Source organism: Cynara cardunculus (assembly GCF_001531365.2).
Source record: "Cynara cardunculus var. scolymus isolate 2C chromosome LG 15, CcrdV1, whole genome shotgun sequence".
NCBI classification, from domain to species: Eukaryota; Viridiplantae; Streptophyta; class Magnoliopsida; order Asterales; family Asteraceae; genus Cynara; species Cynara cardunculus.
Genome location: NC_037542.1, coordinates 10402420 through 10420158, shown reverse-complemented (window position 1 = coordinate 10420158; position 17739 = coordinate 10402420). Strand labels below are relative to the sequence as shown.

Genomic DNA, 17739 nt, shown 5'->3' with positions numbered 1-17739 from the left:
GAGGTTCAAATGCGGTGATTCCAGGCTACTTGTAAAGCAGGAGGTCGCACTGGGATTAGTCAGCTCGCGTTGTGGATTGGATATCGAGATTAATTAAAAAAACTATTATACATGTTTGTTTGTTTTTCTTAGGCTTGTTATTTGAGTAAACTACAAATTGGTTCTTGTAGTTTGTTAAAATAACACTTTTGGTTTTTGCAGTTTTAAAATTACAAGACATCCATCATGATTTGTAAAAAACGTTCAGATTTGATGACATCCTCTGACGGTCCATTAAAAAATCTCGTTAAATTAGATGCATTTTGTTCTTTATCAAATTTTCTTTTCTTTTACCGAATCAAACTTGATTTTATGATTTTCGTATCTGTTGTTTTGGATTGTCTAAAAGACTAAAAATCCATAAAAGAACGAAAATGTTATTATTTAACAAAATTTTATAACGAGTCTTAAAGGGAGAGACCAAATCCGGACATTTTTGTAAACCATGATACTTATCGTGTAACTCCAAACTACATAGATGAAAAGTGTTAGATTGAAAAACCATAGGGGCCAAATTGTATTTTACTCATGTTATTTTTATTTAAGATTTTTTTTTTTACCGATTCTTACTTTTATTCGTTTAATTTGGTTTTACATTATCAGTGTAAATATGTTCATTTTTGCGATTAGGCTTTATATTACAAGGTTATTATATCCATATTTAATATTAATATTAATAACATCTTAACAATTTAAATGATTAATCAAATAAAAACCCTATATATTAGCATGAAATATTTATCTTAAAATATCGTTTTACATTATTTTTTTTCTGTCTAAGACTAATATTTTGTATATTGATTAACATATATTTGTTTTACTGTATGCAATTCATAATGTAAAAAAATTTACGTATATCTTTTGTTCTATAAATATGTCAAATAGTTTAAATCAAATATATATTAAACAATATCCTAAATTTTAACTGAAAATTTTATTTGATGTAAAATATAATGCATTGTTTCTTAAAATTCTCACGATTTTATAGATACTAAAATTATTAGCCTTTCATTCGTGAATAGATTTTTTTTATTATTATTTTTGAGTAAATTACATTTTTAGTTGTTGTGGTTTGATTAATTTTTTATTTTTAACCTTATGATTTTGATATTACGATTTTCATCCTCATGTTTTATAATTGATTATTATTTTTGTCCTTAAAATTCAAACGTTGTTGTTCTTTCACCTCTATGGTTTATAATTCATTTCTATTTATGTCCTTCGTACTTAAAAGTAGGGTTTAGCCTCAGGGACGAAACTAAAAATAAATTGCAAACAATAGTAGGCATGGCAATGGGGCGGGGGATGGGGGGGGGGGGTTTTGTAATCCCCGGCCCCGGTTTGTAGTAACGTCCCCCGACCGCGGTCTCCGGTCAAATCTCTAGCAATCCCCGTTTAAACCTCATAAATAGTATCTTTAGTTTGATTCTACCGGAGATCCTCGGCCCCGACCCCGGTTTGAGTAACATCCCCCATCCCCGGTTTTAGTCTACCGGGGATCCCCGGCCCCATGACTTGTTTTAGCGGGGAATCCCCGTTCCTATTCGGGTCGGGTGAACTGGGTTCTCCACCAGGTCGGGGCAGATCACCATCCCTAAACAATAGGGACAAAAATCACAGCTTCAAAGCCAGAAGAGGGAAATCTGAAATTTTCAACAAACACATGGACGAAAGATATAATTTACTCTTATTTTGTTTTTTTGAGTAAATTACATATTTCATCCCTGTGGTTATTAATTTTTTTGGATTAGGTCCTTCAAACGAAATAATTACATGTATAGCTACAATGGTTTCACTTTTGTTATAGATCAAGTCTCTGGTCTTATTGGGTCTATGTTATGTAGGGGGTAATATCGTCAGCTAATATAACGGATTGAATATTCAAGTTAATAAAAAAATTGTCTTTTAACAATTTTCTTTTATTTTCATTTTTAAATTATACTTATTATATTTAATATCCATATAATATTAATAAAACTTATCCATCATCACTTTTGTTATGGATTAAGTCTCTTGGTATTATGTGGTGGCTGGAAATGGGGTATGACCGAAAACCATAAATGGGGAGAGAAAACTACTTATATATAATATAAATTTATTTATACTCATTTGTAAACTAGATTTATCAAAAGTCTTAAAAATAATTTTTAATGCACAAAGTATTATACATTTATGCACAAAGTCTTAAAGTATTAAAAACAACTTATAATGCATTAAATACTACTACTTTATGCATGCAGTCTTAAAATATCTTAATCTACAATTAAAATAACATATAATACAAGTTACCAATGCATATTATTACATTTTCTTTTCATGTTCTCAATATACTTTTGACATCTTTCACTCATGTCTTCACTCTCTCATACATCTATGTTTTCTTCTCATCCCTCAATGTGAGATTCAAATTGATATTCACCATGAGTTATTAAAAGTTATCTCATTCAATTATTCTAGAACTCTTGGTCTCGATCTCTTGATTCTTTGTTCTTGGTGTAAATCGAACACATTTGTGGAGTCGTTTAAATATGTTGATTTTAAATATATTGGATGTTAAACTGTCATACAAAATTTTCATCGATAGACTGTAATTGGGACCATAACTCTTATTTATTCAAATTGTATTCATATGTAAAGACCAAGTGTAACTTATACAATCGTTAAATATTTTCTAATAAAACCAATGAAACTTCAAAATCGTTAAAATTCACGGCTCCCGCCGCATTGCGCAGGTACACAACTAGTATTTTATTAAATGAATATGAAAAAAGTAAAAAGATTAAAATATCCTTACTTAACAACTCTAAGGGGGTGTTTGACAATTGCTGAATGGTTTGGTGCATAATGATTAGGTGGTCAGAATGATTAAGAGACTCTTATGATATAGTGCAAAATAAAAAATAATTGTTTGGTAATTGTGTACAATGAAATTATGGCTCTTAATGGTTAAGAGAGATCCAAGATACAAAATCATTCAGAGGGTTTTAGAACCATTAAGAGACAATTTTTTTTTTGTCAAACAAGATTCACCTCTTAATGGTTCAGATGTTGCCTCTTAATGAAACTATTAAGAGGTAAACAAATAACCCCTAAAATAAATATAGTTAGGTTGAATGACCTACACGCAACAAAAATGAAACCACAATAACGTTATCTGCAATTAATTTATAATCTATAATTTTGTTATAAAACCACAAGGATCAAATCTGTAATTTACTCTATATTTTTTTTTGTAAAACATGGTCGTCTTCAAAAGTAAGGAAGTAAGAAGTATGGTGGTCAAATTAGAAAACTTGAAAGTTTATGGCGGTTAAACGTATGATCTCGCAAAACTGAGTATAACCCGACCCATTTGATGGGGAGAACTGACACGGCGAGGGTTTTACACAGGCGACCGGCGAGGGTTTAGAGCAAGAAGCAGAGGCTGCAGCAGATAAAACGAGGAACGCCCAAATCCAATTGGAAGATAAATTGTTACAAAATCGATGTGGTAGCTACTCCTGGGCATAAGCCCTAGAATCAGCAGCCATGGCGGAGAATTTGGAATTGGAAGATGAATCTACAACGAATCCTTGTTGTAACGAGGTAATTTATTTGATTCTTATGTTATCGAATATTAGTTTACTTTTCTAAGTGTAATGATTCACGATATTTCATGATTTCAGACGCTGGTTTTAGTTCTTGGTTGATTTTTCTTGATTTATATTTAAATCTTTGTATGTGTGTACTGATAAATACAATGTGATATCAGTGGAAGAACAGGATTTTGAAATTGCAGAAGAGGTTTGAGAGGACGGAAAAAGCTCGGGCGGCCCTTAAGGAGGCAGTTGAGATTTATGAGCGACAGTTCACTGCCATGGAGGTTACAAATCTGAAATTCAAGAAGGGTAAGAATATGTTCACTTAATGAGCTACAGTTCACATATGCAATTTTAAATGTTAACTATGTGAAGTACAAAGGTGTTATGTAACCTGTGAAATTTAGGAGGACGATGGGAACATTGCATTCTGACTGTTAGGGTTGACCTTGCAATTTTATGCCATCAATAGATGTCAACTTAGTTACTTATCCTAAAACCAAAAAACTGCGGTTGATTGCATTACTTGACAGCGAAAGAAGTACTACCATGTGATCTTATTTGAGTTGCTAATGAAAAAATAACCCATTTTAAACACAAAAATCAATGACGAATTGAGTTTATTACTGCAAAGGCTTACAGTTTCAGTAACAGTCTTGATATTTGTATCCTGAGCTTTCGGGCAGCAGTCTTACAATATCACATGATTCCTTGAGTATACCAGTCTGGTTTGGACCTAGGAGGGAGATTTCATATATTTAGATTTCATTCTACTCATTACTTTTTTATATAGCAATCATATTATAAATATTTCAGTTATCATGCGTCCTTAAACGAAGTGTTAATAACATATTTTCCACAGTCTTTATAACAAGGAAGGGACATCCTGGATATATGCAGTTCGTTCATATTGACAGTTGTAACTTGTAGCTTCTACTTTTAACCTTATTTTACAAAACAACTATTTAAAAGTGACTAATGGCTGGACTGATTCTTTTGTGCATTACATGTTTTGTAGCTTATGAGGCGGAGAAGCTGCAGAGTGACCAAGAAAGGAAGGATAAAGAAAAAGAATCAGCTGCAAGAGTTTCATTGGAGAATGAAATATCCACCCTGAAGTCTGAGATTTTATCATTGAGTCAAAAAGGAGGTTCAGTACCGGAACATGTGGATAATGAACTTATACTTCTCCGAGGACGCGTTTTGGACAGCGAAAAGGAGATAAATCGCCTCAGAGAGCAGCTCCAGAAGGAGATAAGTGTAGCAGCTGCTGATAGAATGAAATATGTGGAAGAGAAGAAAAGAGTTGATGACGCGTGGCAAAGTTCTAAGGCTGAAAAATGCAGGACTGACGAAGAATTAAGTAATCTTAAAGCACGGCTGCTTACTATGGAAACAGAAAAGAAACAGTTAAGGAAGGATCTTCAAAAAGAGAGAGCTAGAGCAGATTCAGAGAAAAAAAGAGCTGATGAAGCTTTGAAAACTGCAAAGACTGATCAGATTGGAGCCGAAGAAATTAAGGCTGCAAAAAAGAATATGGAGATGATGAGAGGAACGGTGAGAGATCCATTGGTGGATGACTTGTCTTCTCAAAAGTCCGAGGATCTCTTGTTACAGCACAAAGGGCACTTGGGAGATCAGAATTTGGATGTAGTTACCTCCCTTCAAGGGCATGTATCTGAAATGGGAACAGAAATAAGTAGGCTCAAAGAGCTTCTTGATAAGGAAAGAAGACGAGCGGACTCTGAGATAAAAAAAGCTGAAGCAGAGAAGAAAAAAGCTAATAAAGTGCAAGAGATGTTGAAGGCAGAACAAAGTGCAGCTGATGAGCAAAGAAGGTTAGTTGATGTTGAAAGGAAAAAAGCTGAGGAAACTGCACATCAGTTGGAAAGGTTAAAGTGTGAAGCAAACGAGGCAAGATCGAAGGTGGCTCCGGATAGTTCAAAGTTTAAAGAGGTAAACAAGAAGCTTGAGGCTGAAAGGAAAAAATCGATCAAAGAGAAAAAGAAAGCTGAAAAACAGCAAAAGATCGCAGAATTAAGTACAAAGAATGCTTTGGAGGAGAAACACCGTGCTGATCGTCTTCATCAACAGTTAGAAGAGTATCAGCAGAAGTATGCTAAGTTGAAGAAAGAGATGGAAGAAACTATTTCCTCCAGAAATGTAGTTGAAGTGCCTGTGTACGCACCTGGTAAAAGGACATTTCCTAGAGAACTAAATGCTGGGAGTCAGGGAGAGGAGAAAGTTAATGGAACAAATACTGCAAGGACAGTGAAAAATCATGGGCAAGTAAAACAGAAGACAAATCAAGCAAGAAACTATGCAGATTTAGAGATGGAAAAAGAAGCAGAGCAGAAAAAGGCTGCAGAAACGTATAAACTGCAGGCTATGACAGAAAAATCTCGTGCTGATAAGTTAGCACAGCAACTAAAAGATACTAAACAAAGGACTATAAATGCAGGTAAAGATATCCAGGATCTGGTTTCTTCCAGAAATTTAACCGACCCTTCTTTTGTTCTGATTCAGAAGGATATCAAAGCTAAATCTGCTGAAATGAAACTTTTAAAGAAAAGGCTGAAGCTTGAAAAGGAGAGAGTAAAACATGCCAATAGAGTTGCTGAGCTTGAAAAGAACTGTACAAAAGCAGCGGAAGAAGAGCTTCATCGCCTAAAGGTGGAGTTTGCTCAATTTGCAAATCGTGTAGGCCTCTGTAGCTGTTTTCCCATCTGCAATGTAGGTAAAGCTTGCCTGGAAAAGGTTGGTTTTGAATTGTTTTTCCCTAGTACTTCATATCTCTTATTATTAAGGTTGGGGTACTTTATCTTTAAAATTTTTGTCACCACAATGATGCAATATCTTGTTTTTTGTTGTTTCTGTACTTGTTGATGACATTAATAAGGCTCTACTGGGGTTGCATTTGCTTCGAATAAGTGTGGTAGTGTCAGAGGTTAACTGAGCTTTTGATTGCTTCATTCTTAAGTTTGGCTGCTTGGTTTTATGACAGCATGCTGCATTCCTTGTGATTTATGAATAAATTGATTCTATATGTACTATGTTTCCTTGACAAGAAACTCTCCCATTTTTTAAACATGATCGATGTACTAAGTGGCCCTTTTTCTTTTCACAGAATGGCAATGTAGACTCAAAGAGGAAATTTATGCAGACAGAAGCATGTCCTTTGCACCTTCAGAGTGGAAAAGAACTTATGGAGCCTACTTGTGGAGTTACAAAATTCTCTGAATATTTCAAACCAAGTTTAGATTGTCCGGCGCCTTCACTTCCTATATCTGGAACTTGTACCGAGTCTACCTCAGGTACTGCCTCTAAAATGGAGCCTCTGCTTGGAGGCTCTAACAGAAAAAATGTAGACAGTTCTGCCCTTGTTTCAAGCATGGCATCTTTTTCTGATAGACAGTTGGTGGGCTCACAGGGGAATTGTGGTTTTTTCAACACTAAACCAGCTGATAGGGCTAAAGAGAATTCCAATCTACAGTTGCCTATTTCTCGGTTGTCTAGTGAGGCTAATAGGACAAGCTATGATGCAGTGGTGGCCGATAATAATGTCAAAAGTCCCCTTAGGGCGAGAAGCAAAGATGGAAACACCAGGAAAAGAAAGAGGCTCGTCAATGCAATTGAGTCTATTGAGCATTTGTATGCTGAGGGTAAAACATGGCATGCAAAGATAGCAAAGAACATGTCTGCATTGCATGGTATATTAGGTCACATGGATAAACCATTGAAAGAAGGAATGCATTCTGATTATGATCAACATCACAGAAAGATAGAGAAACATTTTGAAGAAGTAACCGTGAGAACTTCTTGCAAGTCTATTGAGCAAAAGGAGGAGCCAAGAATAAAACCAGTTGGAGATGAAGATGTTGAGTTCATTGCTTTTGAAAATAATGCAGTGGAAGCTACTCATACAAGCAACAGTGATCTTGATAAATTAGCCAATGATGTTGAAATTTTTAAGAGAATGTTCGAAGGTGACTACATGAAGTTGCTCAATTTGGATAGTGCAGTTGAGGAGGAAAGATATCGTGCTGCAGTTGAATGCCCTCTTTCACCTACTCTTCCAAACATTGAGTTTGAAAGCAATCAATCAGATGATCTAGATCAATCTATGCCATCTGAAGTTAATTGTTCATCTGGGGGATTGCCAAGGGTAGGTACTTGTATGATCCCGTGTTGCAGTTCTGGTGGCAGGACTAAAGAGGCAAGTTACAACATGTCGACACTCAAAACCTATGGCGATCCCGTGGAGATCTTCAGGAATGATGAAGATGGAAAAAGGACCACCATACTTGTACCAAGTGCTTGTATTAGCCAGGACCAAGATTCTGATGCAGTAATGGGGATCTTAGATTCAGGACATAAGGGGACTAAGAGCTCATGCGGAAATGAATCTGGATCTGCTTATGATGATTCTTCTCAATATTTTGTTGTATTTCCAGAAATCAGGGACAGCAGCAGCCTTTCCAAGATATTTCACACCACAAGAACTTTTACAAGTCAGTGCTGTGAAATTTCTCAGAGTGATTGCGTGGTCAAAAATGTAGTTTCTGCTCTTTCTGCGGATGAAATTCTCTCGTCCAAGTAAGTGCCTTAAAAGATCTTTCTGCACATTGCAGCATTTCAGAACAAATCTTTAGTCCAACACTAGTCATAACTAACCATGATACAGAAAGCACTAGCAAAATTGATAATTTGACATTTTTGAATATGTGCTTAATTTTTTTTCTACGTGTTCTCTTTGATCTTGTTTTTTAGTATGCATTGTCATTTAATGTTTACTCTACCAGGGAAAAGGTCTGTGCATTCTTTTCGCTATTCTTGATGAGTTTCTCGGGAGTTGCTTTGACTAACTTCAACCGTGTCTTTGATGGGAACTTTTTAAACAATCTAGACATCTTTTCTGGACATATGGGGAAAGGTAGGTGTTTGTCATAGTGCTTATCTTAGTTTCAGATTTTATTTAGCTTTATAATTTTCGTGTGTTTTATTCACCAGTTCTTATTTTTTATTTGCAGTGATGTCTGATGTGGAGACAAGAACCTTCTTTGCAGAAGTATGTGACTTGGATGAACTTATTACTCTCATTCAAGATTTTATTATCGATGGAAAAGTACTGGTCCACACTGATAAAAGTTCCGAGACACTATCATTATCAGACTCTAATGTACATATCCTTTTGAAAGACGAAAGTATTTCTTTATCCTTGCACAAAGCTTCGTTGCATCAGTTGGTGCTTGGAGCAGTTTTATTAGCATCAGTTTGTGCAGATTTTGACCGCATTGAGTCTATATGTGAAGCCTCATACACCATTTCTCGCATCGCCAGTTCCTCAACTTTGACAATTTTACATGTCTTTGCATACATATGTGGAGAAAAATTGCTACGCCATGGTGATTACAGTTTAATAATGACTGTAATAAATTCTTTAGTTATATACTGTGAGAGGGAAAATTTGTCATTAGGCTTCCCCTCATGCACCAAGTGTCCATTTTTTGACGGTGCTGTTTCCATGGAAGAACTCGCATCACTTCTCTTGAAGAGTCTTTGGAGCTATGCCTTGTGTGCCCAATGTGAGGGCTGCAGTACAGCCTGCTGTATGCATGAATTTGGGATCATCACATACAAATCAACAACAGTTCCTGATGGCACTTTGTCTAAATTGGGTGATGTTCTGTCTCTATTGGAGCTGTTAGCATCGAAGATGGTATGAATTTCATGTTACACTATTTAATATTTTCTTCTCCTGATCGATTTGGTATCTTGATTAGCTTACCTTTGGCGAGTAGAACTGCTTTCTGCCGAGGATACTAGTATACTACATGTGATGTTTATGCCTTTATGTTGTCATTTAATAGGAAAATATGGGGTGTTGAGTAGCATTTCTGTTACGATAATGGTAACATTTTATGCAATACTGGACTTGAGATTCTGGTTGTGCTAAGTTCCATCTAGATGGAGAAAAATCCTAGGGTTAGGCAACAATTTCATCTTCTTATTGAAAGCTTAAGAATACAGCACTTCACTGGCACTGAGAACCGTCAATAATGGCAATCTGGATAAGCAACTCTGTGGAAGGTCATAACTGGAATCGATGGGCCATAAATGACTTAGGGGCTGTTTACTAAACGCTTACTCGGTAAGCATTTACCCGGTAAGCATTTACCTTACCGGATGAACATGGCAAGTGCCGAGAATCTTACCGGGTAAGAGCGATGATAAGGATGGAGAGGCTTACCCAGTGAGTGAAGGTGACGGCTCTTATCCGCTAAGTGATTGGCGCATAAATTGTTGCATGCAATACCGTTCTGATGGACTATAATCTTACCCGGTAAAGTAAGTTATTGTTGACCCTTACCGGCGCTTACTGGGTAAGCATTTAGGTAAACGGCTCCATACCGAAGTGGATGTTTGCGATGCACTGTGATGCGTTTATTCAACTCATTTGAGCAATATCGGTTGTGGATACATCACCGACTGTTCACAGTGATTATGCTCTCCCTTTGATATTAATCGAGTTAAATAGGAAATTATTTTTGGGGTAGATCATGAGTGCCTGCATTGACTGATGGCACTGATGTCAGGCTGTTGCTTTAAAGTTTTTCATGAAGCATATAGAGAATTGTAGGATCTGGTCTATTTTAATTTGATATTGACCGTAGTTGAATACATGTTTGGTTATTTGTGATTCTATCTTTCTATCTCTCTAGGTCTGATGTGGGTGAGGAACTTTTAAGGGAGGAGTATTATGATGTACGTCATGTCCATTTGGTTTGATGAGTCGGATATTCTTGTCTATGCGTTGGTGTCAACTCATATATATGATCATAAATTAACTACATTTCAGTTGTCTAAAGCTAATCTAAAATTATAAAAAATAAAAAAGTAACAATGGAGAAAGCCTTGGTTAACATAGAGAATTGCCTTATGTAACATAGTGCTCCCTTTTTGTGAGAATTGCCTTATATAACATAGGACCCACCCTCATCCTATATGTCTACCTCATGTTGTTTGTCATGTCTGGTCATATAAGCAGGGTTTTTCTATCATGGTTGCCTGTAACGCAGCTGAAACGACATTGATAGTAAATGGTTTGAAGTTGGTTATTGGGAATGATGGTGCACCTCTTTGTTTCAATGCTATTGAGTTATTGTGTTAAGTAGGCTGTTGAAAAAAATGGATTTGTCTCTTCTTTTTTCTCACTTGAGTTGTAAATTCTTCATTATATAATTTAGAATACCTTATTATATATTTTCTAGTCCGTTTGTATTGGTTTGTTAATTTAACCAAGTTTTGGCGTGCTTTGTTCTTGACATGCAGAACTGGGGTTGGGTTTGCGACAACATCATCAGTCAGTTGTTGAAGTTGTTGGAAGCATGTGTCAAAGAAACTCCTTTGTCTGCCATTTTTGTTCTTCTAGGTCAATTGGCAAGGTGAGTTTTGACTATTTTGTTGCCTCGGATTTACATAATTTAATGTGTTTCTACTGGATTTGCACGTACTTGCTTAAAAATCTTCGTATATCTTTTGCTATGCTGTAACATGTGTGGGTTACTGAATCCTCGAGGTAGAGAACTAAAGGGAGTTATTTGACTACTAGTTAAACATCCAAAATAACCCTCAAGAATGACGAAATAGTGTGGGTCATAATTTATGCTATCAATACTTTGTATACATAAAGTGAAGGTATAATTTTGGGTAGGAACTGAAAAGGGAATGTTGCATTCCTAAACACGGACCAGGCTGGACATGACGAGTGGAAAGTTTTAGGGTTTTAATTTGACATGGATGGTTTAGTAATTTACCAATCTTGTCAATCTTCCTGATTTTTGTTCTACCTATTTTGGTGGGACAGAAAAGACCCATTTTTGTCAGTCAGGTCATGTCCTTTACCGGTCTAGAATGGCGCCAAACGTGGGCCAGCAGGTTTTTGTACTGTTAGTCCTCTGTTAAATGACGCGCAGTTTGTATCTTTAACATACTTCTCACTTCCATTCGCTTCCGTATGGCCCAGTAATATTTTTTATATTTGCATTCTTTTAATCGGATGTTCCTATACTACAGACTTGGTATTGATGCTAACGGTTTCCAAGACGTCGAGGTTGAGAATATTAGAGTCAAATTGAGTTCATTCATATCTGGGAGTACTTCAAGCAAAATCGGTTTACCAGTCCAATTTGCTGCTGTAAATGCTTTACTGGATACAATGCCACTCAGTTTCCAAGAAGTTTGCAATATTAGCACGGAGCTGCAGACACTTGTAAGTCCCTCAACTCCGACAGATTGTATACAAAAGTGGTTTTCTTTGCTGAGTGATGAACAGAAATCGTCCATTAGACTGTTAACATCTGGTGTCGATTAGCTGCAGAAATGTACAGTCCACCGTTACTGCAACTACACTTGAGAGTCTTTTGTAGTTGAAACCAATCAATTTTGTAATGCTAGCAGTAAAGATCTAGCCGAGCATTTTGAAACTTAATCGATTTAATAGCAACCGTGATTTTTATTTGGGGTATGTTTTGCTTCTTTTCGTATGGTTGTTGGTTACTCATAACATTTTCAATGTTTCACGTATATGTTCTATGTCCATTTCCCACACTTCTCGTTAGAGGTCAGGTCTACGTACATTTTACCCCCGACCCCACCTCCGGGTGGGACATACAGGCCCTTTTGGTTTGGTTTAACAATCGCGATTTTGCTGTTGCTATTTGCCCTTTTCTGGTGCATACATGTTCAATACAAAAATTTAATTGTGCGAATTGTAGGGTTCGTTTTGATTCGTGAACTGACTTACGTGAATTACATCATTAATTGGAATTTTATTTATTTGTCTCACACATCATCGTATATTTAGTTTATACGTCTAGGATGCATGCTTGTTTTTTATATCCATACATGTTATGTAATCATCAGAGGAGAAAGCTGAAACAAAGCCATCACTTCTCGATTCATAAACTAGTATAGCGATTCCCGAATCATTGAACTGACAACTACCCTAGGGGATGCAAAAGTAAATGACGTTAATACCCTTTACCGTTCGAATGCCCATATGTGTGGGTGTTATTTTCTTCCTGTAGAGGTTTTATAAAGTGGGATACTTTGTTCATATCTGAAGAAGTTATCTGGATCTACTCTGCTCTTAACGTGTGCCAATCTCTTGAAATTGGCCTTGAAGTATTTCTCACCCCACACCCTAGCTTCCGAGTAGCTTGTGTTGCCCTCACGGTTCGTTCCGAGGTCCAGATCCCTATAGTTAAGGTACGCACTTCGCGGATGTCTTGAAACATGACGCTCCATATACCTGTATAGCAACCTGAGCCAATGTATATGCTCGTTTGATGCTCGAACACCGTTTGCTTCCCATTTGACCAAATACTGAACGTTGTACAAATTTCTTTTTCTGTGCGGGAATGGAAGATGTGATTCTGAAATCTCGCTCATCCTCCCACCAAACGGATCCATTATCATAAAAGCGAATTTTTGTTCCAGAAACCTTTCTCGTATCCCTTTGAACACATGTTTCCGTATAGGTTTCGTCACAAAATCGGATTTTGCCTTAAAGTAGCTAACGTAAGGGTCGGTGTCGTTGCCTAGTAACACTTTCGGGGATTTCCCTTGAAATCCTGCTAAGAAAAGAACCGACTCTATCCAACTCATTTCGATACAGTCGTTCGGTTTTAGACCTAACTCGGGGAATTTTTCATTCATCAACGGGATTAGCTCGTTGAGTTCTCCCAAGAAAAGCGAATTGAACAACACTTGAACGGACGTATTTTTGTCGTCCTGCAGATACTGAATGATTACTCTTATGAAGAGTTCGTTTTTCACCGTATGTGCCACATGTTGCCAACGATGAACGATTTCCGTGGTGTGTTGATCCATGGTCTTGTAAACGTTGAAAACCGTAACTTTTGGTGGAACCCTAAGGAGTTTGATTTTCCACGAGATGATGACGCCAAAACTTGCTCCTCCTCCACCTCTGATCGCCCAAAAAAGATCTTCGCCCATCGCTTCTCTATTGAGAAGATTTCCATTCGCATCAATCAAGTGAGCGTCGATGACGTTATCTGCCGCTAGGCCGTATTTTCTCACCATCGCACCGAACCCTCCACCACTGAAGTGCCCGCCAACACCGACACTCGGACATACCCCTGCCGGGAACCCATGAGTCCGACTCTTTTGCGCTATGCTATAGTAAAGCTCCCCGAGCGTCGCCCCTGATTGGACCCACGCTGTCTCGTCCTCAATGTCGATGCTAATCGAGCGAAGGTTCCTCATGTCGATAACCACAAAAGGTACTTTGCAAAGGTACGACAGTCCTTCATAATCATGGCCTCCGCTTCGAATCCTGACCTGCAACCCGTGCTCTCGGCTACAAATAATAGCCACCCGTATCTCATCTTCGTTTAATGGCGTAACAATAGCAATCGGTTCCTGAGACGCAGTCGAATTCGAGCACCTCGGGTTATGTTGAGACCAAACGAGGGATGAATACACCGGCAAATCCGGCGTGAACACGTACCTCGAGGTATCAGCAAATGAAACAAAGTAATCTTTCATACAAGAAACGAATCCATTATGGGTTGCAATTGCATCCGCATAAATCACGGATGCAATTGCAGCCCATAAAATATGAGTTGCTATTAAAAGGGGATGTTTCATTATGTTTTTGATGGCTTACTTTCTTCTTCAAAGTGATTGTTTATATGATGATAGACGATGAAGTTATGAACTTGGAATATTTGGAGGCAAATTCTTTGAGTTTGGTATTTTGTCATCGACCATAAAAGGAAAATGATAATTACAATGTAAAGAAAATGACAATTTAGTAATTAATTACTCAATACAAGATTTATTGTTTTGGTTACTTTTACATTAATTATAACATAAATTATTAATAATACTGGTCGGTGTAAAATTTACAAAAAATAACTATCTGGCAAATCGACTAATAACTATAAAAATGTTATAAATCAGTAAGAACCGGTTAATAATTATTTTTTCTGCATGATTTTTTTTTCATCAAATACTAAAATTTAAGATATTGTTACACATATATTATTTTCATAATGTGATAGTTTTACATGTATTTGTTTTAATTGATAAAAATGTTAAAATATAGCATAACGATCGAGCCTTTCTAACACGACAAAATATTCTATAAAATTTAGATTTTTTTTTGTTCAATCATAAATTGTACTAATTTTTTATTCTTAGATTTCAGTATTCTTACATCATGTTGCTTTATACAAATATATAACTAATTTATTATTTAAATATGTACATATGTTTTTCGACTCTATCAGTTAACCTCATTAACAATATAAATATATACGTTTGTCTTTTATACTTGTTTTATTTCTACAAAATCTTAGAAACTAAACAAATGTTTGATACTTATCGAAGTGGATCTCTCTTGATCGGCTATTTTTATTCCCTTTTATGTCCCATTTAACGTTTTTATATAAGTTAGCATCACGTTTCAACGAATACGTCCTCATCTTTGAAGGGGCAAAGGTATTACTGTAAATACATCAAATTTATATAATAAATTTTATCTGTATTATTAAAATACATAAATGTTAGCCGTAAGTTTGTCTATTTCACGTAAAGATAAATAAATAAGATTCATAGACTTCTTTTTAAAAGTAATGGAAATTTGGTTATAAAACGCTACGATCCTACATTTTTGTAGTTTTTATCAAGTAATGTTTTCTGTAACTGTGGGTACGAGTCGTTTTTTAGATGCCGATTTTAGTTTCTTGAAAATGCACCGTCGTTTATTTGGTTTACACCTTTTTTAGTAACGTAAATAGAAAACCAAAAACAAACCAATTAATACTTTGAGGATGAATTTAATAGCCTGTCATAATGAGAAATTTACATAGTATTTATAGTATCAAGTTCAACCACGGTTATGTTGTTCCTAACCAACATTCAAAGGTTGACGAACATGCTTTTCGGTCATTGCCTACATATTCGAAATGCACTTGTAATTCTAACTTCCTTTGAGACGTCATCAATTTACTTTTGTTTAATCTTTTGAGGCATCTCAACCGGTAAGATCTTGAGCGTTTATCTTGGTGATAACTAATTTGAGTCTTCTCAAACACTGAAAGTTTGTCTGACTGTTAAATTCAGGGTCTTATAAAATTAATCAAGATACAAGTAAACTGACTGGTTCATACAAATGAACACAAGCGGGATAAATGATAATAGGCGAAAAAACATCATACCTTATTTTTAATGATGAGTTGGTCTTGATCTTACACAAGTTATGAAAAGTAGGGGGAAATATATAAATAATTGAAGTTAGAGGGTCAAAGTGTAACTAATCAACCCTGATTGGGACATTGTTATGATGTGGGGGAAATTATTTAATTTCTAAAACTTTGGGGCAAAACTCTGAAGAATGAAACTTAAGTGAATGTGTAGAAATTAAGTATTGGTGTGAGGGTACCAACCAGACCCAATTAACTTGATAGTTAATATGTTTGTTTGATAGTATCGTACCAATTCTGAATTGTTGGTATAGTACTGGCGATAATATTTTAATACCACAGTGTTTTATTGTACCAAGTTTTGTTTACGAACTTGTTGCTAACTTTTTTACAGACATTGCAACGATGTTGTAAACATTACGAACATGTTATAAACTTGTATATCAATAGTAATGTCGATTCGCAAAACAGTTAAATGAATGTTTGTTTTAAAACCCTCATTTTAGACCTAAAAACAAGACATTGACTTGCTAATCATGCACAATCAGGGGCGGACCTACATCGATTGATACGGTGTCATAGGCGACCATTTCATTGTTCTGTCATAAGGGGAAAAAAGTGTGTTTTCTGAAAGGTGTTATCGTATTATTTTGTTGAATGTCACCATATAGTTTTTGAAACTAAAATTTAAGCACAAGCCTTTGATAGCGAAGATGGTTAATGTGTCTACCTTTGTACGAAAGGCCTAGGTTTGAATCTCATTTATGTCAATTTAAGCACAAGCTTGTCTAACGCCCACACTACGGGGCCATTTACCCAAATCCTTACGAGTCAACAATATAATTTATTTTATCGGATAAAATTGTAGTACATCAAAACGGTATCGTATACAACAATTTACCCGGGTAAGAGTCAAATACTCACTTAACAGTAAGAAAAATTATCTGATAAACACTTATCGAGTAAGCGTTTATTAAACGACCCATAACTAAATAGATTTATTAAGTTCTTGTTACCTGAATTAGACCAGAGAGTAACTTTGCGTAGCTTTGTTGACCATGATGGTGTTTTTGTTAATACTTACCGACTTTGGTGCTGGTAAATTGGGAATTTCGTACAGTTTTATGGCTTGTTTTTCGTTTTATATTCAAGAAACTAAAAATACTTTAATAAAATGCATAGGTGATTCATTTTTTATTATTATATTGTTTTTTAAATCGTAGTTATTATTTATTTGTTTTTTAAATCGTAGTTATTATTTATTAAAAAATATAAAAAGAAATATAGTATTTTTAATTTTGTTATAAGATAAATTAAAAATGAGTAAATTACACTACCGGCCCTTGTGGTTTATACCAATTTATGGATCTTATTCTTAAAGTAAAATTATTACATTAAACATATAATATGTAGTTTAGTTATTGTTTCGAGTTAGGTTCGTTGCCCTAATTCTATTAAATGAAGGGGTTTTTGGTCATTTTAACTATTAATAGAAAAATATCCTTTTAGAAGCACCAATAAAATGCTGTCATATTTCCTTTCCTTCCTTTCTCCGTTGCTTAGAAGATGTAACACATAGAGAGATTATAATGATAATGGGCTTGGCGGTGTGTTTATATATAATATAATATAATATATGATTTTATTTTTTCAATACAAAATAAGAAAAGGACATAATTGCCCTTGAGTTAACGATTAAGAGCTAACATAGTTAAGACAAAGGACCTAACTTGAAACAAAATGCAAGCCATGACATAATTTGGTATTTTGGTATAAAGCACAGGGACCAAGATTGTAATATCGTCAATTAAAATTATCCAATATCACGTCACATATATGATTATACGTTTGGAATAGTAATCTTGCAAAATTGATATCACGTACAATCC

At 35.6% G+C, this 17739-nt stretch overlaps 2 protein-coding genes across 3 annotated transcripts; one reads left to right on the top strand and one right to left on the bottom strand.

The window, feature by feature from the left end:
- The first annotated feature begins 3290 nt into the window (after positions 1-3290).
- Positions 3291-12301, top strand: LOC112527929. 2 transcript variants are annotated; one of them, XM_025138790.1, is made up of 8 exons: positions 3291-3624; positions 3791-3926; positions 4636-6350; positions 6745-8213; positions 8420-8550; positions 8648-9336; positions 10950-11062; positions 11694-12301. In XM_025138790.1, the coding sequence occupies exons 1-8, from the start codon at positions 3568-3570 to the stop codon at positions 11989-11991; spliced, it is 4608 nt and encodes a 1535-aa protein (XP_024994558.1). In that variant the 5' UTR covers positions 3291-3567; the 3' UTR covers positions 11992-12301. The 2 variants fall into 2 exon arrangements, with proteins under 2 accessions (XP_024994558.1, XP_024994557.1); XM_025138789.1 differs by having other exon boundaries at positions 4636-6374.
- Positions 12302-12689: 388 nt separating this feature from the next.
- On the bottom strand, positions 12690-14291 carry LOC112528512 (berberine bridge enzyme-like 22). Its single transcript, XM_025139541.1, has one exon. The coding sequence runs from the start codon at positions 14289-14291 to the stop codon at positions 12690-12692; it is 1602 nt and encodes a 533-aa protein (XP_024995309.1).
- Positions 14292-17739: the final 3448 nt, after the last annotated feature.

Bases quoted from the DNA above. Each gene is read 5' to 3' on its own strand.
- LOC112527929 (XM_025138789.1), top strand. From the start codon at position 3,568: ATGGCGGAGAATTTGGAATTGGAAGATGAATCTACAACGAATCCTTGT. The intron at 3,625-3,790 runs GTAATTTATTTG...ATGTGATATCAG, and splicing joins CGAATCCTTGTTGTAACGAG to TGGAAGAACAGGATTTTGAA. The intron at 8,214-8,419 runs GTAAGTGCCTTA...TTACTCTACCAG, and splicing joins GATGAAATTCTCTCGTCCAA to GGAAAAGGTCTGTGCATTCT.
- LOC112528512 (XM_025139541.1), bottom strand. From the start codon at position 14,291: ATGAAACATCCCCTTTTAATAGCAACTCATATTTTATGGGCTGCAATT.